The sequence below is a fragment of the Corythoichthys intestinalis genome, chromosome 1 (assembly GCF_030265065.1).
Source record: "Corythoichthys intestinalis isolate RoL2023-P3 chromosome 1, ASM3026506v1, whole genome shotgun sequence".
Classification (NCBI taxonomy): domain Eukaryota; kingdom Metazoa; phylum Chordata; class Actinopteri; order Syngnathiformes; family Syngnathidae; genus Corythoichthys; species Corythoichthys intestinalis.
In genome coordinates this window covers 66,215,411-66,240,204 of record NC_080395.1, presented here as the reverse complement: position 1 = coordinate 66,240,204, position 24,794 = coordinate 66,215,411, and the positions used below count along the sequence as shown (strand labels likewise).

General features: G+C 38.0%; 1 protein-coding gene across 1 annotated transcript; it reads right to left on the bottom strand.

Annotated features, from left to right (window-relative positions):
• Window positions 1-363: 363 nt before the first annotated feature.
• On the bottom strand, window positions 364-23,742 carry slc22a18 (solute carrier family 22 member 18). The gene is made up of 10 exons (XM_057835299.1): window positions 23,020-23,742; window positions 19,682-19,779; window positions 19,441-19,586; window positions 16,433-16,565; window positions 16,124-16,236; window positions 7,719-7,829; window positions 7,084-7,184; window positions 3,115-3,216; window positions 2,838-2,958; window positions 364-815 (listed from the first exon to the last, which is right to left on the bottom strand). The coding sequence occupies exons 1-10, from the start codon at window positions 23,203-23,205 to the stop codon at window positions 628-630; spliced, it is 1,299 nt and encodes a 432-aa protein (XP_057691282.1). The 5' UTR covers window positions 23,206-23,742; the 3' UTR covers window positions 364-627.
• Between the last annotated feature and the right edge of the window lie 1,052 nt (window positions 23,743-24,794).

The following is a 24,794-nucleotide window of genomic DNA, read 5'->3' as shown; positions in this document are numbered from 1 at the left end:
AAGATAAAGTGATAATGTCAAATTTTCACCAAGATCTTACTTTGAATATTGTAGAGTCGGACGCTGCGCAAAGCCTTCTCTAGCACATCCCAAAGATTTTCAATGGGGTTTAGAAATTGGACTCTGAATTGACATGTGTAACAACCCTGCCAAATTTGAATACTTATAACTATTGTTTGCCTACCATAGGCTACAAAATAGTTAAAAATCTTGAAATGCAGTGGGCATGTCTACTGACTAGGGAACTATACTCCACTTAGCTGGTACTGTAAAAACCTATGGTAAAATCCTGTCTGTAGGCTTACCCGCACTTCCCCCCCGACCCCATTTGGCTAACAAAAAAAAAAAAAAAAAAAAAGCATATATATAAAATCATTTATTTTCTGGCCACTCGAAGACACTGCAATAGAGTATATACAAAACACTTCTAAACAAGTTAGAAACAAATTCATTTAACTATAAAGCCCAGTTCCACTGATGCCACTACTACAAATGTGATTTATCAAAGTTATTTTATGCACACTTAGAAGCTTATACACGTTTCAATAATTTGCATTGAGGTGGCCCAACCGATTTGAATTTTTGGTCAACATCTTGGGAGATTGAAAGATTTCAAAGCTTTAAGTATCATTCCTTATACTCTGAGTTCTTGTTCAATTGACGCTGTAGCAGGTACAAAAACACTGCACTATTTCCAATGAACTGGAGAAAGCCAATAGAAAAAAGGCCATAGTTCACATAGAGAACACCGCCAATGGTTGGTCCAACTGTACGAAGTAGAGACTGAACAGCTGCACACAGCCCCAGCATTGTGCCTGAACAAGGAAGCAGAAAATGTTATTGCTTGGCAACCCAAGAAGAATACCGTATTATTCATTTTTTAGTGTTTCTCATATCTGCTAATGAATAATATAATAATACTAGAATAATAATGCCAATTGTATTGAAATTTACCATGAGCAAGTACAGTGGTACCTCTACTTATGAAAATAATTGGTTCTGGAAGTAGTTTTGTAAATTGAAAATCCTGTAAGTAGAGACATGTTTTCCATAAATGCCCTAATCCATTCCAAGCCCCCCAAAATTCAGACATAAATCTTTTATAATGCATCAAAACATGTAACAAATACATGTTTTTATTGCAAAATACACATAAAATCAGTTGTGCATAGACAAGGGCGTAGGTTTAAATAGGGACGTTAGGGACAACACTGGGAACTTTTCAGGATGCTCAAATTGTCCCCACCAACTTTTAAGTAACCTTATTTGCATTATATAACGACTTCATTTATATGGGTAATCTAGATTGTATTGTTGTATTGATGTTGTAAGGATAGAATTTACCCTACCATTATTGAGTGAATTATTTATATTATGTTCACATTAACATTTACCTCTTTTCACTTGCTAAATGTGGAAGTCCATTTTTTTCCCTTAAACGCATGCTTGATTGGCTGATGACTTGACCCCCCCGTCCACCACACACACTCGCTCAAACTCCTGACAGAAATACAACATGTCGACAACATGCCACCTCCTCTGCCCCTTTCGAAGACGAGGGATTTTAGAAGTTGTTTTTTTCCTCTTTCGGCCAGCAGCCACTGCGAGTTATGTAAAAAGACATCAATGTTGTGGAGGTGGGGAACACACACCTAATTTTGCTACTGAGAGTCCGACCTGCATCAGAGTGTTCATAACAATAAACTGTGTGAATTTGCTAACCAGCAAAACTCAAGTAGGAAGCTGCTTAGAGATAAGTGACCTCCTGTATGTCTTTTCTGCTATTAACGGTAATTAAACTGAGAAATGTAGTGAAACCAGGTTTCCCCCGTTCTCCCAATTTGGATTTTTATTTTGTTTATCTTAATGTAGCCCAAATGAGCTTTCATTTTTTGTTGAGTTTGGCTGTGCTTGTGCACAAAAGCAGTAGGGTTTTACTTGAAGGCCGAATCCATTTTTATTTATTTGTTATTCCCAGACCAAGAATTTTTTCAGTTATATTTCATTTCTTTATTTGGACAGACAATGTTGAGTGGTCTTAACATTCCTGGATAGCGATGACATTATTAACAAGTGTGTACTTATTGTGTATGTTAACATAATTAAAGTTATGCTCAAATATTGCAATTTAAATTTTGTAATAAAATCCAGACATTCATTCTGGAAGTTTTTCCAAAACGTTTCTGAAAACAAAGGTTTGAATCAAACGATGTATCACCTGAACCAATACATATTAAAATTAATGTAAGTCAATACAGATTTATTTTGCATTGATCATTTAGCCTATGAATTAATTATGTACATATTCATGAGAACTGTAGCCCTGACCTCCATTTATCTTTATGGTCTTATTAATATCCCAGCAAAAAGTGTACATGCATCTTATGCTGTTATATCGTCCCTACCAATGTTGAGACCAAACCTACGCCCTTGTGCATAGAGTAAAAAACAAAGAATAAAGTAAAGAATAAACGTTAATACACTCATGTGAAGCTGTCGGAACACAAGGGGCAAATGAACAGGAAGCTGGAATACACATACTCACATACATTAGAAGTCCCTACTGGCCAATTGGATGCCAGGAATGCTAGGCAATAGCCAATAGCAAAGCAGCTATAAGTATGTTCCGTTCAGTAAAGTCTGGAGCTGCGAGTACCAGCCATAATATATTTTTTGTCTTTCGGATCTTGAAATTTATTCCGTAACAAGAGGTAATATTTTCCCGTTGAGACTTGTCTTAACCTGAAAATTCTGTATCTAGAGACATTCGTAAATAGAGGTACCGCTGTATTTTGTACATTGTGTATCTTGCATCCATCACCTCAGTGTGATCTTACCTGTGTCAGAGGAAGGCACGCTCTTGGTGAGCAAACTGTCTGTGATAACATTAAACACACTAAGGGAAAACATCATGGGGACCACAGTGAGGCAGAACTGGAACACATTTTGCATGTACGCCTGCGAAAAGAAGACATTTTTGAAAGGTAATTTTCGCATCCTAGTAATCATTCACTGTACTTGAAATCAGAGCAGGTGACATGTGGAAATATACAGTAATATACAGTACATAAAACACATTTTGATTTGTTTCTTTTTTAAAGTGTGTTAGTATACCTGAGCCAGGCCCACTAAAGCAGAAATTCCAATTGACAATAGTAGCAGTGAACTCTCAGAGTATCTTGCTGTAAGTCGCCCGATCACGCCTCCCTGAACCACCTGAACAAATGATTGGGATTTAATTACTTTTCCAGTTACAATGTTTTGCACAAATTCTATTAACCCTTTTGCACAAATTAAGATTCCCCCCCCCCTTTTTTCCCTTTACAGCAGGGGTCTCCATCTGCCGGGCCGTGGACCCGTACCGGTCCATGGCGTATTGGCTACCGGGCCGCACAGAAATAATAATTTATTAACGATCGCATTCTGGCCGAATTAACCCTGAGCCCCTGCTTAACACACCAATATCCCTGTCTACACTAGATATAATACTACAGGATAGATTAGATGGTCATCATAGAAATCCATTGATTGGACTGCCCCCCTACATCTTGTTTTGTGTATATAATATATCTATGTGTGCTTCTCTTCGATAATAACGTATTACTAGGCCGCGGGCGCAGCATATTTGTTCCCGGAAATAATTAGCCCCCACACAAGCAAAGATGACTGGACTACAGACGTCTTTGGAGATATTTTTTACGGCGAAAAGGGCACCTGACGAGCCAGAAGATGAGCCTACAACCTCGAAGACCCACGAACTGCGAAGGAATGGATTCATGACCCGTTTGTGAATAAACTGAGTGATTCGAGCATGTCTGTGCAACAGGAGGATCAGCTTGTAGAGATCGCAAATGACGGCGACCTTATTAAATGTACATTTGAGACAACAACTCTACCGAGGTTCTGGATAAAAGTAATTCCGGAATATCCTGACAACGCTACGAGAGCATTGAAAACATTGCTACAATTTCCAACATCGTATCTTTGTGAAGCGGGTTTCTTAATTAATGCTTAACGACAAGACGAAGTCATGTGCAGTTGTTGTGTGCAGCTAACATGGCAGGATGTATCTGAGGAGTTTTCTACATGTCCTTCCTTGATCAAACGTAAGTTAATATTCCTTTCTTTAAAGAAAGTTTGTAGTGTTTACTTTGGAATCGCTGCATTGGCGGCCATGTTTAATGTTACGCGCATGCGCAGAACCGCATCGGTTGCAAAATTTGTTAGAACACCGGTCCGTGAAAAAAAAAGACCCAAATAACACCAGTCCGTGGTGCAAAAAAGGTTGGGGACCCCTGCTTTACAGGGCACTCATTTAACTCAATGGCTGCCGTTGACATCCATTTTGACCGTGAGGGGCTGTTGTTCATGTTTTTGAAAAAATTTTTCTGGTTTATGCAATTTTTGCTTTTCACATTTTCCACAGTAATTAAAGTTTTTTTTCTGTTTTGAAATATATATATATATTAGGCCTGAACGATATATCGTTTAAACATCGCCATCGCGATGTGCGCATGTGCAATAGTCCCATCGCAAGGACGTGCGATAATTTTATTTTTTTTTAATCCACAAATGTATGTTGCTTCATGCTTTCTCTGTCCCGAGCTGATAGCTTTAAGGGCAGTTTACATGGCGACTCTGCGACACAAAGACGCAATGACTGAGTTGCGGACTCGCCTCACGTGCATATGGTGTCGGCGAAGACGGAAGGCGAAGACGCAAAATTCTGAATCCTGCCTCGAAAGTGGAAGAATTCGATTGCAGGGGAATGAGGGGGGCTTGCTTCGCATGCATATCAAAGGCTACTGCCGCGCCGGACCCGCAACGATAACGTCAGCACTCACACACGTCACATTGGGCGTGTGCAGCGGTGCTATTTAACATTAAAAACTCCAAATGGCGGAACGCCGGCTTTAATTTACTGTTTTAATAATATTTTTACATTTAAATATGTTGAATGTTTCCATTTTTGTGCCTTTTGGAGCAAAAGGAAAATGCCACTGCTTCGAATGGGCGGGCATGTTTTCTTCTAGGCTGAGGTGCCCCACGGGGTCAAAGTGTATCATTCGCTGTCACCTTGTAAATCTGCACTGCCCCCTAGGGCCTGGCATGAAAACTACATCGTTTTCATGCGGAATTTTGATATTGTTCGAATGGAAACGAAACCATGTAGATGCACATTTGAAATTTTTCATCTTCTCGCAGAGTCACCATGTAAACGGCCCCTTAGTGACGCTCACACTCCCTCCCTCCCTCTCCTAGGTCTTGCCTGCGCACTTGCTTATTAAAGTTAACGATGGTTGTGTTTGATCTTGCTACAGAGGCGGACTTCAAACACACCGCATCTTTCAATCATCGTTTAACTTGTTAAGCACGTGTTGCATGAAGGAAGCGTGCGCTGGAATGAATGTGTGTGTGTGGAAACGTTCGTGACAGCCGGTGTTCTGACAAATGGGTATGCTTTGTACACCTGTTTTGTTGTGTCTTGAAAATAAACACTAGAAGAGATTCTGCAGCCAAGGTAGATAAACAGAAGCATAGCAAAGCATTTTTCTACTACAGTACATTATTCTTGTTTAAAAATCATTCCGTGATGTGCACGTGAGGTACATGATTGGAAAGCTTAAAATCTCAACTTTCTGGGGGAAGAAAAATTTTTAACAGGAGAGTATTTTTCTAAAAAAAAATGTTTTTTAAACAGCAAAACCCTAGCTGGAGGTGAGAGCATGCAAGAGCAGAATTACAGACGCCAAGACTTTAATGAGATATTATCGCGTACTTACCTTGTTTCGATCCAAAAACTCCATGTCGCATGTATCACTGAGTGTCAAGACACAGCTGTGACTGGCCGCAGCTGGATTATTATATTTTATTTTATGGGTGAAACATGGTAATATAACAGGGGTCGCAATGCAGAAATTGCAGACATCAAGGAGTGGTTGAGATTTTCTTTTTCATATATTTACCCATCTAAACGTTTTTTTTTTTCCCCAATTTTTCTTTTTTCGGATAAGTTATTTATCATCTAACATAGCAGGGAAAATGCGACAGTAACAAAAAATACAATTTAGCGAAAGTTATGAGGTAGATATCCGTGACTTTTTTACAGACGCCATTTTTTTCATTGTGACGTAATTTGTTTAAAAATTTAAAATATGCGAGTGAATCATTTTTTAAAGTTAGCCATATACATTTTTTAAAGCATACTATAGGGAGGAAAAAGTGAAAAAACATGTCTAATATATGTATAATATGTATCTCTTTCCAATGCTAGAAAAAAAAAATATATATATATATATATATATATATATATATTTTTTTTTTTTTTAATCGCGGCAATGGTTTTTTCCAATATCGTTCAGGCCTAACCCTAATATATATATATATGCAGTATATATACAGTACTGTGCAAAAGTTTTAGGTAGGTGTCCTCCTTTGGGTGTGAAGTAATTTTAGTGTTTTTGGGGCTATAAACAGTTTATTTTTGTTTTTATCCATTTGATAATGTTTCATTTATTCATCAATTTAGCTTATATATTAACATTTTATCAATTTATAAATGTAAACCTAATAGTGATTTTGCAAGTTCGCCCACTTAGAAAATAGATAGACGTCTGAAATTTCAATCATAGATGCATTTCCACTCATAGAGATAGAGACATAATCTAAAAAAAAATCCGGAACTCGTAATGTACAATTTTTCAGTAATTTATTTGTAATTTACTGTAATTTCTGCACTAAATATTAGCACTGATTTTCTCAGGGGTACAAATATTTCAGAACCCTTTTAAATTACATATAAATTATTGAAATATATTACAATGTTTGTTCTGGAGTTTTTTAAATAAAAATTTTAGATTATGCCTCCATAAGTGGAATGTATCTGTAATTGAAATTTCAGACCTTTACCTGTTTTAAGTGTCAAAAATGTTTTGTTCTTTTAATTACTAAACCTAGTTACTTGCTTTATAAAGGGTTAAAGGTCTAAGAATCAACTTCTGAATGGCTGTCCACATAATATTCCAACTTTGCGCAGTATATGTAATTGCTCCGGAAAAAAAAAAAAAAAAAAAAGACACTCACCATCTGGGCTATTCCAAAATAGGCCATTATATATCCATTTGTTTCAGGTGTCAACTTAAAAACCTCCAATGCAATTATAGAGAACATCACTTGGAAAATGCCTGAAAAAAAGACAACAAATGGATACTGAAATGTATTTATTCAGTTGTATTTTCTCTGTAAATTAACCGTAAACTATACGTACACTAGAATTAGTTTTTATTAACTCATTTTCTGCCTTTTCATCCTTGTGCTGTGAATTTAAATTAGTGTATCATTAGTAGGCGTCCAATCCATTTGAAGTTCGCTGCCACCCTCTCACTTTAAATGAATTGGACGTCTAGCGCCTTCAATGGCAGCTAATGAGTTAAGTACTTCAAAAATAAAGCAAAAGACAATTTCTTTCCAAATTTTCACACACTTCAGATTGCGTTACTTTACTTAAATCTTAAATCACTTGGTGGGGACGTTCTTAAAAATACCGTCATCACCTCAATCATAAAAAAATATATCTATTTCAACAACAAAGCAGAAAGACTTTATTTCCTCTTTTCTATTTGGACTTCTGTGTATTTCACATTTCAGAGGCAAGTAAGAGTAAGCATGACGTTTATAAAATAGTGAACAATTTAATCATACAATACGTAATCCCTCACCTGATGGTAAACCTGCAACAATCTTCACAACAAATGTTTGCGCCACACCTGGAAACTTCATTAGTCTTGTGATCTGGCCCACGCTAAATATGGATTTGTTTTTGTTCTCAGCTGTAGTGGATTCAAAACACATGACAAATATGAAGTGAGCACAACTAAAATTGATGGCATAATTACTGTGTGAGAAGTATTTTTTTAGATTGGCAACACACAAATGTTTGATTAATTCGCCTGATAAACTCTAATAAACAAGTATTGTAAATAAGAGGTCAAGTCCTTTATAACTGCAGGAGACCAGAAACAAAAATATAACAAACAAGCTCATTAAGGAAATAAGTAAAAGGTCCTTGACTAACATAGTAAATATCCAGACTTTAACCCTGTTGAGCATGCATTTCATATGCGTCCCACTATGTCAAATCAACATTTTTAGTCTATAGCAAAAATGGTTGAAGTGGTTTTGCTGCTCCAATGCTTTAGGCAATGGCGCCATTATGTGGTGGCCAGGTGTAGCCATCCCACTTGCCAGTAAAACGTTAAACTGTAGTAGCATCACTTATGCATTTTATCCCAAATGCACTGCCAAGTAAGCCACTGCCACTTCAATCACTCACAGTAGTCACTCTCCCCGCCCACGCCGCTATTGTGCGCTCGGACAGCAAAGGCTCAGCGTGAGCGACAAGGTAGCACAAATCCTTTATTTTGATGGGACACGGTAAATGACAAAAGAGTTATGAAAGAAGATTACAGTGGCCTGTACTACAAACAGAGTTCAACCTACCCAGAAGAAACCCAGGGTTCCAGCGGGAAACCGGGGTTGACAAAACCTAGTTATCTAGTTTGGGGTTAAATGGTGCTACGATGCTGATGATCAAGTTGATTTACTGAACCTGTGTTAACAACCCAATCAGAGTTACTGCGCGTTCACATAAAAGGGGGCTGATACCAGAGTCAAACACAACTTTTGACGATGGCACGGACACCTTTTTTGTCAGATGAGGAATGCGCGGAAACAATGCGGAGTCATGAAGAATTTATCCACCCTCACCGCGAAATCCAACACTGCTTCAGCGAGTAAAACGCGACTGGTCTGTAGGCACCGAATTACAGATGGTGTGAATGCGTAAGCATGCCAGTTTTACTTACGTCCATGAAAAGAAATAAAGCCTGCTGTCAGGACAATAAAATAAGATTTGGTACCTTAACTGTAAGAAATACTTTATCGGATGTGCATCACCACATGAAGCAGGATTATTGTATGTTTAGTCCCTTTGACTGTATGAGTCTATGTATGTCCTTTGAACATCTTCAGAGGCAACAGCAGCAGAAAACGCACTTGGCAACAGGTCAAAATGAAATATAAGAAGTTGGTCAAATTTATTGCGTTAACGGGCGGTAATGAAGTTTTTAAATTAATCACGTTAAAATATTTGATGCAATTAAAGCAATGACCAGTTCATGCGTTGCTTCAAACAGTTTACAATGACGCCGTTTTAGCACATTGAGAGAAAAAAGGTGAAGAAATGCGAGTGGAAACAGGCTTTTATTGGCTTAAGCTTTGGCAATTCTTTCACAACAAATATAAGTATTGTGGCGAAGGATGTGGGGAAGAATGACAGGAGACAATCTTTTTTTAACACGCTTAATTGAACACAATGCGGCACATACTGTATACCATTTGCAGCCACTACTGATAGTCATGGTTTCCCAACTTCCCATCATGCATTTGGGCGGAACAGTTAAGTCGCTACTGTATTATTTAGTGAAAGCACAACAAAAATAATATTCCTCTCTCTCACAGGAGACAATCTTTTTCTTAACACGCTTAATTGAACACAACGCAGAACATACTGTATACCATTTGCAGCCTGCACTGACAGTCATGGTTGCCCAACTTCCCATCATGCATTTGGGCCGAACAGTTAAGTCGCTACAGTATCATTTCGTGAAAGCACAACAAAAATAATATTCCTATCTCTCAAAAAAATTATGTTCACAAAAAGAAAAGCGTTCAATGCAAAGAGAACTGGCATTCTCAATCAAAATAGCTATGCATAATACACATAAAACTTACTCAGACTTTGCCTTGGCTAGATCTCTAATTAATTTTAAAACTCGTCATTGACACCTTAAGGTGTATTTCAATCACTACTTTACGTAGTTAAAGACACTGCGGACGGCAGGGAGCCCATGTGACGTCCCGATCGGCGACGTCAACAATGGCGAGCTAATAGTTTATTTTTTGATTGAAAATTTTACAATTTTATTAAAACGAAAACATGAAGAGGGGTTTTAATATAAAATTACTATAACTTGTACTCAAATTTATTTTTTAAGTCTTTCTATCTGTGGAACCCTTTAACAGAAAGAATGTTAATAATGTGAATGCCATCTTGTGGATTTGTTGTTATAATAAACAAATACTGTACTTATGTACAGTATGTTGAATGTTTATGTCCGTCTTGTGTCTCATCTTTCCATTCCAACATTAATTTACAGAAAAATATGGCATATTTTAGAGATGTTTGAATTGCGATTAAAGAACTGTGGCAGGCCATTTTTTTATTCCACCCCTGGTGCAGTGGAAATGTACACCCTCTCTATGCGGGGTAACATTGAGGTTTCATGTTAAAAGGACTTGTGTTTTTATTCAAAACAATGACATGTCATGTGTTGTGTTTTTTTGCACTTGAGGATGGACACATGGCGACCACTACTCCACCACAGCGTATGAACAGTGAAACTCAGGCCCAGGTAATTAAAACTCATAACATTGCATGACCACTAAATTATGCCGTCCATAAAGTATGTAGGTGCAGCCTGTAATTACCGTATTGGCCCGAATATAAGACGGCCCTGATTATAAGACGACCCCCTCTTTTTCGAGACTCAAGTTTGAAAAGACTTTTTTACAACAAATTATTTTTTATACAGAAAATAATTACAGTAAATCCGAAACAAATGATTATAACAATATATTTGAGAGAAAAAGCATTTTATTTTGCCTCATTAAAATCTTAATATCTGAACATTTAAATATGTAAACTAAAGTGCAATCACATTCGTAAATGAATGGCTTCTGGTTTTTGAAATGTAAATAAACCAGTCTATTGTGATTAAAAAAAAAAAAAAATTCCAATAACTGCATTAACCATAAAAGTGAAGTCTAACTGTAACTGTAGTCTTGAAACAAATCTGAATAAGGAAAAACATTGCAATAAAATAATGCTGGTAAAAACTGGTTAAACTTGAAGGTACCTGAGATCTGTCATGACAGAACATCGCTTCAATGATATCTGGCGCCATCTAGCGTCGTGAATGGGTATAATGTCTAGACTGTAAATATAAGAGAACTCCCTCTTTTTCAGTCTTATTTCAATGCAAAAAACACCGTCTTATATTCGGGCCAATACGGTATTTGTCTTTTCAGGATGGAGATGATGAAACCCTAACTGCTATCTCTGACGCCCTCATCAGGTTAAAACACTTACCGCTGCTACTGTAGGCTGTGTGAATATTGTAGGAATAGTAACCCTTACTCTTAAGTAGCGTGTCTGAATCGAGTAAGTTGTGTGGTGCTATGAATCTGTGTACTTCTCTTAAAGAAGGACTTGGAACCGCACTTGTTCCCTTCTGATGCCTCCCTGCCAGGGACCTCGCAATCCAAGTGCTCAAAGGTGTATACTAAAATCGGAGGATCCCAAACGGGTCCAAATAGTATGTATGCAGACCAATCCTGATCCGAACGTGTTCTTTTAACCGGAGTGGACATCGTCTGCAGTCTGTACAATGGCATGCTGGAATTGGATTGCGAAAAGAAGAGAAGCTAAAGCTTGAAATTGAAAGGCCGGAGCATGAGAAAAAGGTATAAGCCTAGTACATATTATCACTCCATTAATGTATAGCATTCAGGTTGACCTCATGTCCTCTTTACAGGCATGGGAGACAGCAAATAAATGAATATTGCTCAAATAATTGCAACAAATCATTCTTGTCTTATTTATTTCAATTGCGTCAGTAATTGAAGAATTGGTTGGGAATTGCATCCCTCAGTCAGCGGAGGAGTGCTGTTTAAATCGAGTGTGGTTAATCGGAAACCTGGGGCAAAGCAAGATCTATTTCTGAGATAACCAGGTTTGAGATGTGGCGTCCAGTATATTGCCAGGGGCAATATTCCCCAGTTTCAACATATCCATCTTTCGTAGTCCCGGTTGGCCGGGAAGTTAGGCTGCACGCGATGAAGTTACTCTCGAAGTTACCTTGATAAGCCAGAAAACCGGCTTCGTAGTACAGGTCACAAGTAAGTAATAAGTCATGATATTCTCTTGTAAAAGAAGTGGGGGAAGTATGACCCATGATGTGTGTTTTTTAAGTACTAAACAACGATTTGAGTGTATGCTGCATACACAGTATATCAGGGGTGGGCAAACTATTCCACAAAGGGCCGCAGTGGGTGCGGGATTTTTTTTCCCAACCCATCATGAGGCTAGCCTTTCACCAATCTGGTGTCTTACAAATGCAATCAGTTGATTGCAATCAGGTGCTTCTTGTTTCTGCTCAAACCTCATTGGTTTTAACCGTCTGTGCTGAATCAGTTGGAACAAAGACCAGAACCCACTGCGGCCCTCGAGGACCGGTTTGCCCACCCCTGCAGTATAGTCTTGAGCCCTTTTGGGAAGTTGTTTTTGTTATATTTTGTGGAATTAAGTAATATGCAGTTAAGATATGATTGTTTATGCACTTGCTTTTATCTGAATCGGCCAGCACCGGCTTTTCCCTAGTTATGGTTTTGTTATTAAATGTACACCTTATGCCTAATATATACTAAACCAGGGGTGTCCAAACTTTTTGCAAAGGGGGCCAGATTTGGTGTGGAAAAAATGTGGGGGGGCGACCTTGGCTGACGTCTTTGACGTAGAACAATATATTTAAGCAAATTTTAGCAAGCCATTTTTTGTGTCACATTTGCTGTATATTTTTTAATTAATAATTTCAACAATCTCGCAACTAGCCTTTGTGGCGTTCTCTTTTACTCTCGGGTTCATGCGAAATACTGCTGCAGTGAAATTTAATTAGCTTCAAGTTGCTTCAATTTCTCGCTGCGTATCATTCCTGTAATCTTGTCGTACATGTCAGCGTATCTTGTTTGGTAATATCGCCTCACATTGAACTCTTTAAAAACAGCGACTGTCTCTTTGCAAATGAGGCAGACACAGTTGTTGCCTATTTTAGTGAAGAAATAGTCCAATTTCCACCTATCCTTGAAGCGTCGGTCGTCGCAGTCAACTTTTTTTTTTTTTTTGTTAGTCGCCATTTTAGAAAATTGGAAGTAAGGGGTCACATCGGGTAATGTTGCTTAGAGTGCTGCTGCCTTTTAGTTGGTAAATGAGGAGCAGCATTTAGTGTTTAAGCTACTTCATATGCTGGCAGCAGTACAGCTGACCAATTTATTAAGTCTGTGTGCGGGCCAGACGTTACTGATTTTATGACAGAGGCTGGGGGCCGGATGAAATTTGACCAAGGGCCGCATTTGGCCCCCGGGCTGGACTTTGGACATGTCTGTACTAAACAGACTTGTTTTGGAACTCAAAATGTTGACTGGACTGTTATGGATAACGCACATTAAATCATTAGTAACCGGTGTTGTTAATGACGGCGTTAAGAGTATAATGGCGTTTCTAACAGCCTTATTTTTTCAGTAGTAGCCTAAGTAGTCGAATTAATTACTTTTCCCATATTTGAAACGCCGTTACCGTTACTGAAGATGTGAAAGGTCGCGTTGCCGCATTACTACACACAGCTCACAACTGCCTGGGAGAGAACAGCAGAGCGGGAGGGAAAGGTGGGAAGGGGGTCGTGACGCAGTTACAAACGCGATGATGATTGGCTCAGAGCATTAGTATAGCGTTCGTGTTAGCATCAGCATTTAGCGTGGCGAAGTTTGTATATGGTTACCAGTGTTGTTAATAACGGCGTTACAATATAACGGCGTTACTAACGGCGTTATTTTTTTCAGTAATGAGTCATCTAATTAATTACTTTTCTCATCTTGGCAACGCCGTTACCGTTACTGAGGCGGGAAAGGCGTGCGTTACTATGCTTTACTAAGTTGTTTGAATAAAAAAAAGTCTGAGAGAAACGGACTCACGGGGATGAGAGGAGAGCAGGAGTGGGGAAGACGCCGTTGCAACCGCGATGCTAGGTGGCTCCAATAATACCTGACTGCAGCCATAGCCGACAAACTACACCCACATGACACGGGAGATATCATATTATAGAACTAGATGCAAATGACAGACACTGCTGCATTGCCAACATGTTTTAAGGACTACATGCGTTTGTAAACAGCCGCCATCTTAAAGCAGTAGACCTCTCAGGAAGGCCCTGATGTAGAGATCCTTCCTAGCGAACCTAAGTAATTTTTTTTAAAATCTAAAATGCTCCTAAATCAGCAAAATCTTAACATAAATCTATCTTTAAATGATGAAACAGTTTTAAAACTTACACATGTTTAAAGTAGACAGAAGGGAACTAATGCAATAACGGGAGAAATTTTAACAACTTTAACGATTGATTCACAACTTTAAATGACTTCCACACATAGCAAAGGTTACTAGCTAGTTATCGCAATACCCTTGTGTCTAGTTAAGTGGAGGGTAAAGAATTGGGCTAGGGCCAATTGTCCCCCAAACCCTTTAAGCTTCACATTGTGTGACCTGTGTGTTTTTTTTGTTTTTTTGTTTTTTTTGTTTTTTGAGAAAAAAAAAAATATATATATCATTAGTTACTTTGCCAAGTAACTAATTACTCTTACATTCAGGTAACTGAGTTACTAACGCAATTACTTTTTGGGAGAAGTAATTTGTAACTGTAATTAATTACTTTTTTAAGGTAAAATTAACAACACTGCATGGCACTAAATGCGTTAGTAGACAGCCGCCATCTTAAAGCAGTAGACTTTTTAGGACGGCTTTGTTGTAGAGAACCTTCCTAGCGAACCTAAGTAACTTTTTATCTAAAATACTTCTAAATCGGCAAAATCTTGACTTGAATCTATCTTTAAATGATGAAACAGTTTAAAAACTTTCATATGTCGAAAGTAGAGAGAAGGGAACAAATGCAATAATGGGAGCAATTTTAACAACTTTTAACAGTTGATTCAGGGTAAAGGGTAAATTAGGGTAAAGAATTGGGCTCGGGCCAATTGTACCAAAAACCTTCACAAAAAACTTGTGTGTGGCCAATGTTTTTTTTTTTTGTTTTTTTTTTTTTTTTTGAGGGAAAAAAAAAAAGTAATTATCACCAATTACTTTGCCAAGTAACTAATTACTCTTACATTCAGGTAATTAAGTTACTAACGCAATTACTTTTTGGGAGAAGTAATTTGTAACTATAATTAATTACTTTTTTTCAGTAAGATTAACAACACTGATGGTTACACTCTTATATAGGTGGCATAAAAAAATTGTGACCTACTTTTTTTTTAATCAATAAAAAAATCAGTTCAATTTAATCAGTTAATATAAACATCTTTGATGTAAAAGATATTCGAGAATGTATAATGTAATAATGTGTAAACCATGAAAAGTAACGTCACTTACTTTGCTGAGTAACTAATTACTCTTACAATGAGGTAAAGGAGTTACTAATTCACTTTTTTGAAGTAACTGTAGTTGTAATGATAACTATTTAATTCTTTAAAGTAAAATTAACAACACTGTTAGTAACATGAAATATAACACAATGGACCAAAGTATATAAGTAGGCTTGTCCTCAAGTCTTTCGGATAGTTTTCTACTGGCCTGTTTACTTCAACATCATAATAAAACCTGAAATTATAGTTTTGGTGTGTCACGCCAAGACTTAATGGTAAATGGTGTTATACTTATATAGCACTTTTCCACCTTTCAAGGCGCTCAAAGCACTTTACACCATCCACCTACTGGTGACGCAGCACCAGGAGCAACGTGGGGTTCAGTGTCTTGCTCAAGGACACTTACACGAGTTCATCAGAGCAGAGAATTGAACCCACAATCTCTGGGTGGGGGGACAACTACTCTACCACTGAGCCACGCCACCCCAACGGCCCTTAATGGCCCCATCTGGCCACCCATATGAAACATTTCCGGAGCCGCCTCTGGCTTTAGTGGCAGAATTTTATTTTATTACTAAATCCTGTGTTTTAAATTAACACTGGCTTATTTTATGCCTTCAGTGCGTGTATCTTTAACAGGATAACTCGTTAAAACACACCAGTCTCTTTACTGATCAATGTATAATATACTGTATTTTTTAGAATTGGACAAATTACAATACTTAAAAAAGAAAACAAAGAAGCAAAACATACACGTGTGTTTGTGTAGGCGTGTGTGAGTGTGTGTGTAAGAAACTCAACTGTGTCTTACAATCATTTTTGGCTGCTGCACTTTGAACTTTGGTGGTTTGAGGTATAAAGCTTAATACCAAAAGCAAACTCAATGTGCTCCCTGCAGCACCGCTGTATGCAGCAAATCTTTCCCTGGGAAATATATGAATAATTCAGTGGTTAGCTGGACAACACAACAAACCCGTGCCCCAAAACTATTAAAAATCAAAATGTAATTATTTTCTGTTTGTCTACTCATGCAGCTATATTAGCAGTTCATTCATTCATGTTAATTATCCAGTCAATAATCAATGGAAAAAAAAAAAACGGGTATGAGAATGATACTCACCCATAACTTGTGACGAGATGGCCACCTATAGTGGAGCCAGCTATCATCCCAATACCGAAACAAAGACCCAGTTTGGATAATGCATCGGCCCGTTTTTCAGGTTCAGAAAGGTCCGCTACAACCATCTGTGAAGCTGCATACAAACAGTACTTTGTGTTGAAAATCTGACTTTCGTTCAAGAGCGTTTTATTTACTGCTGATGATCTGCAATTATTACTTGAACATTGCACACCTGACATTCCTCAAGAAATTGAAAGTTTACATGTCAGCTTGTTGTAAATGCGGCTAATGAGGATCAAAATACACTCATTCTGTCATTGTTCAAGCAATATTGTACAGTATTTACTGTACTTTCAATGGAAGGAAGTTCTGGAATAATGGGAACATTTACCTCATGTTTGCATTAGATTCAATGACGCTGTACTGTACTGCAGAAGAGATCTGATCTTTTTTTGTGTGGTTTACGATGCATATTGATCTGATTCTCAATTTTTAAAATAGTTTTACTTTTAATGACACAAACATTTTTCATGAAAAAAAAGGATTGGAAAGGATTTACACTGCTGGTCAAAAGTATTGGCACCCCTGCAATTCTGTCAGTTAAATGCTCAATTTCTCCCCAAAAAATGATTGCAATTATAAATGCTTTGGTAGTAATATCTTCATTTATTCTGCTTGCAATGACAAAACATAAAAGAGAATGGAAAAAAAGTCATTATCATTTTACACAACACTTTAAAAATGGGCGGGACAAAAGTATTGGTACCCTCGGCCGAATACTTGGTAGCACAACCTTTTGACAAAATAACTGCAAACAACCGCTTCAGGTATCCATCAGCATTTCTTACAACGCTCTGCTGGAATTTTAAACCATTCGTCTTTGGCCAACTGCTCCACGTCTCTGAGATTTAGAGGGTGCCTTCTCCAAACTGCCATTTTCAGATCTCTCCAGAGGTGTTCGATGGGATTCAGGTCTGGGCTCATTGCTGGCCACTTTAGAAGTCTCCAGTGCTTTCTCTCAAACCATTGTCTAGCGCTTTTTGAAGTGTGCTTTGGGTCATTGTCTTGCTGGAGGACCCATGACCACTGGGAAGACCCAGCTTTCTCACACTGGGCCCTACATTAAGTTGCAAAATTTGTTGGTAGTCTTCAGACTTCATAATGCCATGCACACAGTCAAGCAGTCCAGTTCCAGAGTCAGTAAAGCAACCCTAAAACATCAGGGAACCTCTGGCATGTTTGACTGTGGGGACAGTTTTCTTTTCTTTGAAGGCCTCGTTTTTTTCCCTTGTAAACACTCTGTTGATGCCTTTTCCCAAAAAGCTCTACTCTTGTCCCATCTGACCAGAGAACATTCTTACAAAACGTTTTTGACTTTCTTGGTTAATTTTTGGCAAACTCAGGCCTGGCTTTTTTATATCTCTGGGTCAGAAGTGGGGTTTTCCTGGGTATCCTATCATAGAGTACCTTTTCATTCAGACGTAGACGGATAGTATGGGTTGACACTGTTGTACCCTTAGACTGCAGGACAGCTTGAACTTGTTTGGATGTTAGTCGAGGTCCTTTATCCACAATCCGCAATCTTTCGTTGAAATCTCTTGTCAATTTTTCTTTTCCGTCCACATCTAGGGAGGTTAGCCACAGAGCTTTACACTTATTGATGACACTGCGCACAGTAGACACCGGAACATTCAGGTCTTTGGAGATGGACTTGTAGCTTTGAGATTGCGCATGTGTCCTCACAATTTTGCTTCTAAAGTCCTCAGACAGTTCTTTGGTCTTCTTTTTTTTCTCCATGCTCATTGTGGTACACACAAGGACACAGGACAGAGGTTGAGTCAACTTTAATCCATTTTCACTGGCTGCAAGTGTGATTTAGTTATTGCCACCACTTGTTATGTTCCACAGGTAAGTAACAGGTGCTGTTAATTACACAAATTAGAGAAGCATCACATGATTTTCAAAAGGGTACAAATAATTTTGTCCGGCTTATTTTTGGCGTTTTGTGTAAAATGATGAGGTTTTATTTTTTTTTCCATTCTCTTTTGTGTTTTTTTTTATTGCAAGCAAACTAAATATATTACTACCAAAGCATTTGTAATTGCAATCATTTTTTGGAACAAATTGAGCATTATCTGACAGAATTGCAGGGGTGCCAATACTTTTAGCCGCAGTGTAGGTAAAATAGTAATCCATCCTTTTCAGCCTCTTCCCGTAGGGATCACCACTGCGTAACAGTTTATTCAAATGTTAGAAGTTTTACACCGGATGCCTTTCCTGACATAACTCCTAAGCAGGAAACGAACCCGGACCACCACAAACGGCAGCGAGTGTTCAGAACACTGAGTCAACACCTTGGTACAGAATATTAAATCGTGATAGTCCTCGTTATGTATTTTAGTTGAAAAACAAAACTTCCTATCTTCTAATTTGGTGATTCCCAACCCGTTCTGTGGGAATTCACCCACCATCACTAACTAGATTGATCCAACATTTGTCATTTCTCCACTGCATATATTTACTATTAAATACACTGTATATCTGTCTATGACAGCGATTTATAGTGACCAACAAAGCAATTAAATGCTCTTGCATAACCTGTTTATTTTTCTATTTTGATTCGTGTAACAAAAAAAGTCATGGCACGCACACATTGTGTTGATTTAAATGTGTGAGGTGATTGACATGACAGCATCCTTATTTTCTGTAAATATACTTTTGTAACATTTTTGTTTGATGGTGTGCTGTGAGATACATCAAAATACTTTTTTGTTACAGGTACATTGAGATTCGTCTAAATACAATTTTTGTTTCGGATTCTTATTTAAACTGTTGATCTCTTGTCCAGTAGTCATCAAGCCATAAATCTTTTAGTTGTATTTTATTCTTTTTTTTTTGCCAAAAACAAATTTTCCTTATTATCTGATGATTACAGTACTTTTGAAAAGGACACTACTCTGAGACTTGACACTCTGGTGGATGAGATTTATAATACAAGGGATGCTCACCTGGTAGGACATGCATGACAACTGTGGGGAGTTTTTGAACAAAAAGCATGGCAGGAGAGTCTGCAATAGCCAGTAGAATGAAGAAAACAATATTTGCAGCACACGCCAATGACAGTGCCGCTCGGGCTCCTATAACATCTGCGAACCTGCAATACAATAAAGAAAGCACAACAACACGTCTTTAGTTTTTCAGGAAAAAAATAACCCTTAAAACATCTAGGCTACACTTGCCTGCACTTACCGTCCAAACAAAGGACCGCCAAACAACTGAATGACACCGACCATGGTTTGTAAATAACCAAACCATAACGTATCAAAGCCCAGTTTCCTTGCCAAATACTGTTAAAAGGACAAAGCAAACTTTTAAACACATTTATTGTGAGTAGAACCAGTTGATTGTTAATGAATGTCTTAGCTCGTCATAGCATTTTTCCTAAACAATGATTGGTAAATCAAAAAAACAAACAAACAAAAAAAAGAATCTGGTGACGGACAATTATGATGCCGATACACTGGTTGTCCAATCGGAGTTTAGCGTTGATGTGTTGCTATGTCAATTTGATAGGCCCAGATCTTCAGAATTGGTTTTGCTGGCCTGCCTGATATAATTTTATCGATGTAGGCACTAGGCAGCGGGGCTGTTCCTTGAGATTTCAATTCTCCTCAGCTGGTGAAATCACCACTGAAGGTCAAGATGCATCACTGCTAATACATTACTGCTGATTGATAATTTTGAATCGAATCGAATCGAATAGAAATGCCTTCATTGTCATAGTGCAGAGTACAACAAGATTTAAAGCTTGGCATTAACTTGCACCACATAAAACAGAAGCAAAACTACAATAAGGCTAATATAAAAACACAGGTTACAGATTTGTAATAAAGTGAATAAGTGACGACCAGCAAGTGTGATGTAGTAGTAACATAACAGTGCCTATATGCAAGAGCGTAGCTTTGGTCTTAACATTTGTAGGGACGAAATAACAGCATAACCTGCATGTGTACTTTTTACTGTGGATGGGACATTAAAGGCTGGCCTGACCGCAGTAGTTTTGTAGGTTAGCAAGTTCACACAGTTTAATGGTATGCGAACTCTAATGCAGGTTGGAGTTTCAGTAGCAAATAGTGATGTTTCCCCCACCTCCTCAACACTGGGATCTTTTTACACGGCCTACAGTGGCTGCTGCTGGCCGGGAATTTTTTAAAAAATAATATCCCTCTTCTTCGAAGGGGATGGAGGAGCAACATGTTGTTGACATGAATCTGTCAGGGCTGTGTGAGTGTGTGTGGCTAGGGTGTTGGGCTCAAGTCTTCAGCCAATGAAACGTGCATTTGAAGGGGAAAAAATGGTGCGGCACATTCAGTAAGTGAGAAGGATAAATGTAAGTGATGATAGTAGTAGGGTCTATTCTATCCTTACAACAAATGGAAAGACTAAATTACTTATATAGACCCTACTCACCAACGTCACAGAATGACGTGTCGCTGTATCCGGCCGCAGTATTGTCCGTCTCTGTTTAGCCCTATTCTCAATGGTTTCAATTAGTCGTTCAGTTTATAGAGCAATTCATGGAAGCCCCGGTGCTTTCAGACGCTGTAAACTCATTGGATGCGTTGCATAAAAGGCATTATGTGGAAAAGCTTCAGTCTATCCATTCACCAGATCCATATTTGATGCCTAAATCGATATTTTTCGACCCGCTGTCTTCGCCCTCTCTGCCTGACATCTGCTACCCTGAATATCTACAACTATCTTGTCCACACAAAATCAGCCTATTCTCACGAAAGTTTGAAAAACTTTGAGAGCAGCACTCTAAGCAACATTACCTTGTGTAATTTCTAAAATGGCGACAATCAAAAAAAAAAAAGAAAAGTTGACTGCGATGGCCGACGCTTCAAGGATCGGTGGATATTGGACTATTTCTTCAATAAAACACGCAACAACTGTGTCTGCCTTATTTGCAAAGAGACAGTCGCCGTTTTCAAAGAGTTCGATGTGACGCAATATTACTAAACAAGGCACGCTGACATGTACGACAACATTACAGGGAAGATACGCAGCGAGAAATTATAGCAACTTGAAGCTAGTTTATTTTTTCACAGCAGCAGTATTTCGCAAGAGTCCGAGTTTCGAAAGAGAAAGCCACAAAGACAAGACTGTTGAAATTATGAATTAAAAAAAATAATAAAGCAAATGTGACACACAGAAGGGCTTGCTAAAATTTGTTTAAATATATTGTTCTATGTAAATCAGCCAAGGTAGCCCCCCGCATTTTTACCACACCAAATCTGGCCCCCTTTGCAAAAGGTTTGGACACACCTGTTTAACTGATGATCCGTAGACGAGGCCAGCTTCTCTTACTTGGTACCAGCTAAATACTATTCAAAATGTAATGATGGTGGAAGAAATAAGCATCTTGAATTTGAAACTGTATGTTGTCGGCGATTAGCCTCGCAATGATCTTAATTGTGGTTGTCAGCCCAAAACCCTCTAAATATATATTAAATGCATCTTACCAGATATAAAATGACTACTACATAATCCGTGGTAATCGTTTGGAGCCCAGTTTTCTCGTCGAATTGCAGCAGTCCATCTCGCTCTCCTCTCCGGGTCTCTCGGAATACGGTAGAACTTCAAGTCTCTCAGTCTATCTTCTCTGTTATTGCAACCAACCGCCACACACGCCTTCACCATTTTGATTATTAATGTTAACGAGCAGAAAAACACGCCAAAATAGGAGGAATTTACGTAGCGGTAATGCATCAACACGACGAGTAGACGGACAATATGGCGCGGAGGCGTGGTTGTGACGTCATGTGAGTAGGGTCTACAACTGAACTCATTATATAATGCAAGTATGGTTGATTAAAAGTTGGTGCAGACAATTTGAGCATCCTGAATAGTTGGTAGTGTTATGTCCCTACTGTCTGTATGCAAACCTATGCCCTTGCCTATATGACAATTTACAGTACTCAGACTAGGAGGCAGATGGCAGACTTGATATGATTGTGCTCATTGGTTTGTGCATAGATAATGACGGAACAGTGCAAAAATGCTATAATGTAACTGTGCAAATATTGCATATGCAGTACCCAGATTGGGACAGACGTCTGAGAACATATTACTTAATGACTTGCATGTGACAATGTTGTGGCATTAGCAGTGCAATCTTGAGTTGAGTATGGTGACAGCTTTTGAAAAGTAACTCTCTGTCTGTTTGTTTTGGCTCTAATGGCCCTGTAGCACCTGCCAGAGGGCAACAGCTCTTTCACCCTACCTCCAAGAGTAGTAGATGGTGAACAACGGAAGAGGGGAACATTTACCGGTATTTATGAGTATAACTATGATTTCATCCTAAAATTCGATATTTACTATTCAAAGTAAACTGGGTCTTTATCTTTAGTTTGAAGATATATACCTATTTTCAAATGTTACATTTTTGCATGAAACATTAACTATAGTTTGCTTAAGTTAAGAGAAGTAATGAAAGATGGGTCATTATCACTTCCGGAATCGCGTCCACTTTGAGCAATCACGGAAATTTCAAGACCTTGATAGTCGAAAGAAGAAAGACTTACGGGCGTAATTGAGAACTGTATAAACATCCAGGTTATGTCCAAAGCTGCAATTAGATAAACGATATAAATCGTTGTTTTCCTCCTCGTTTCAGTTGTAGCATTCGCTTTCGAGCCAATCCAGGCCGTTTTGTCGCTGGCTTCAACTCTCCCGGGCATGGTGCCAGCAAAACGAATATTATTCGACATAGGTTGCTGGCTGCAACTTGGAAGAGTTCTCCGGTACGAACGACAGCCACTGTTTGTTATGTAGAACAGCTTGAACTTTGGAACGGAAATACGAGGGACCTAATATGAAAACAATACTCTCAAATACATTAAGAAATGATTTGGTGTTACTTAATGGCTAAGACGAAAATTAGAAGAAAAAAACACCTACTTTATAAAATATAAAAGGTAAACTTATAGATATTCATATATACGGTTAGATGTCAAAAGGCGAAGTCAGCAGCGTAAGTCACTAGCGCTCATCTTGCGTCGGAGGACTTGACAAATCGCATCAACGTGGCCATGATTCAGGCTCGTTGTTAAATGAAAATGTTAGAATTATTTTAAAATTTGCATTAAATCTACTGCATCTCTAATATTTATGAAACAGCAAGTTTATCTTATTCAATGGGCCGGCGTAAAATGGCCGACAGGTGACGATGTCCGTCTCCGTTGGCTCACAGCGCGCATCAATCATCTCGCCGTAAATATGCGATCAATGGGTACATTTTGTAAAGGGTATGATGAAGGGTCCTGGTAAAGATGCATTCAATTGCTTCTCTTGCAGGCGTACTTTTTTTTTTTTTTAACTAAATTGAATTGGAAATATTTGGCAACCCTCAATTAACCATATTCAAACTCGGTTCTGAAATATAACCGAGTAAAGTCAACCAACACAATGATGCAAATACTTTCCAACCATTACTGCAAATTCTCTAGCACATTTCCAATCAATGTGCACCATCACTTTTGATTTGATTGATTTACATCGAGCAATAACAACGAAAAACAACAACAAGAATGGAGGGGGGGGGGGAACAGTAATGATGATCATAACAGAAATAATAACAATACAATACAATGTATTGCTATTATTTCTATCGATCATTTTAGTACTCGATTAATCGAGTAATCGGATAAGGAACATAAAAAATTAAAATACCTGAGCTGAACCTCAAATGGTATTAAAAAAAAATAAAAAAGGATCTATGTACAGCATAAGAACAATGGCTAACTTACGTAGCAAAAGTCCGCTAGCTTAAATGCTATAAACGCTAGTTGTTGGTTTTTTTGTTGTTCGTTTTTTTACAATGTTCTTAACAAATGGTTCAGACACATATTCCCACAAAAAATATACCTTTAAACTAAGTTACGAATGCATTAAAAAAAAAAAAAAAATCTCATACAAAAACTTGGCTTATGTTGGTCTTAACATGGAGCAGCTGGATTCTGCCATGTGAAATGAGGCAGACTAGAGGGCAGTGTATCCATCCAAATCAATAAAACTAAATGCAAACACTTTCAAAATAAACCATTACAACGTCACTTTAATTAAACGAATACTCGGAGCAGCAAATTTTAATTTGAATCTTTTTTTCTAATTGAATACTCGAGTTAATCGATTCATCGTTGCAGCACTACAATACATACATGTGTAGCTCGAAAGATTTTTTTGCATTCAAAAACTTTTTCTATGATTGATTTAAAAAAAAAAAATTTTAAAGTGATTTATTTTTATTTTATTTTTTTTTTTGAAAAAAAAAGTTTTTTTTTTTTTTGAAGCAATTTAA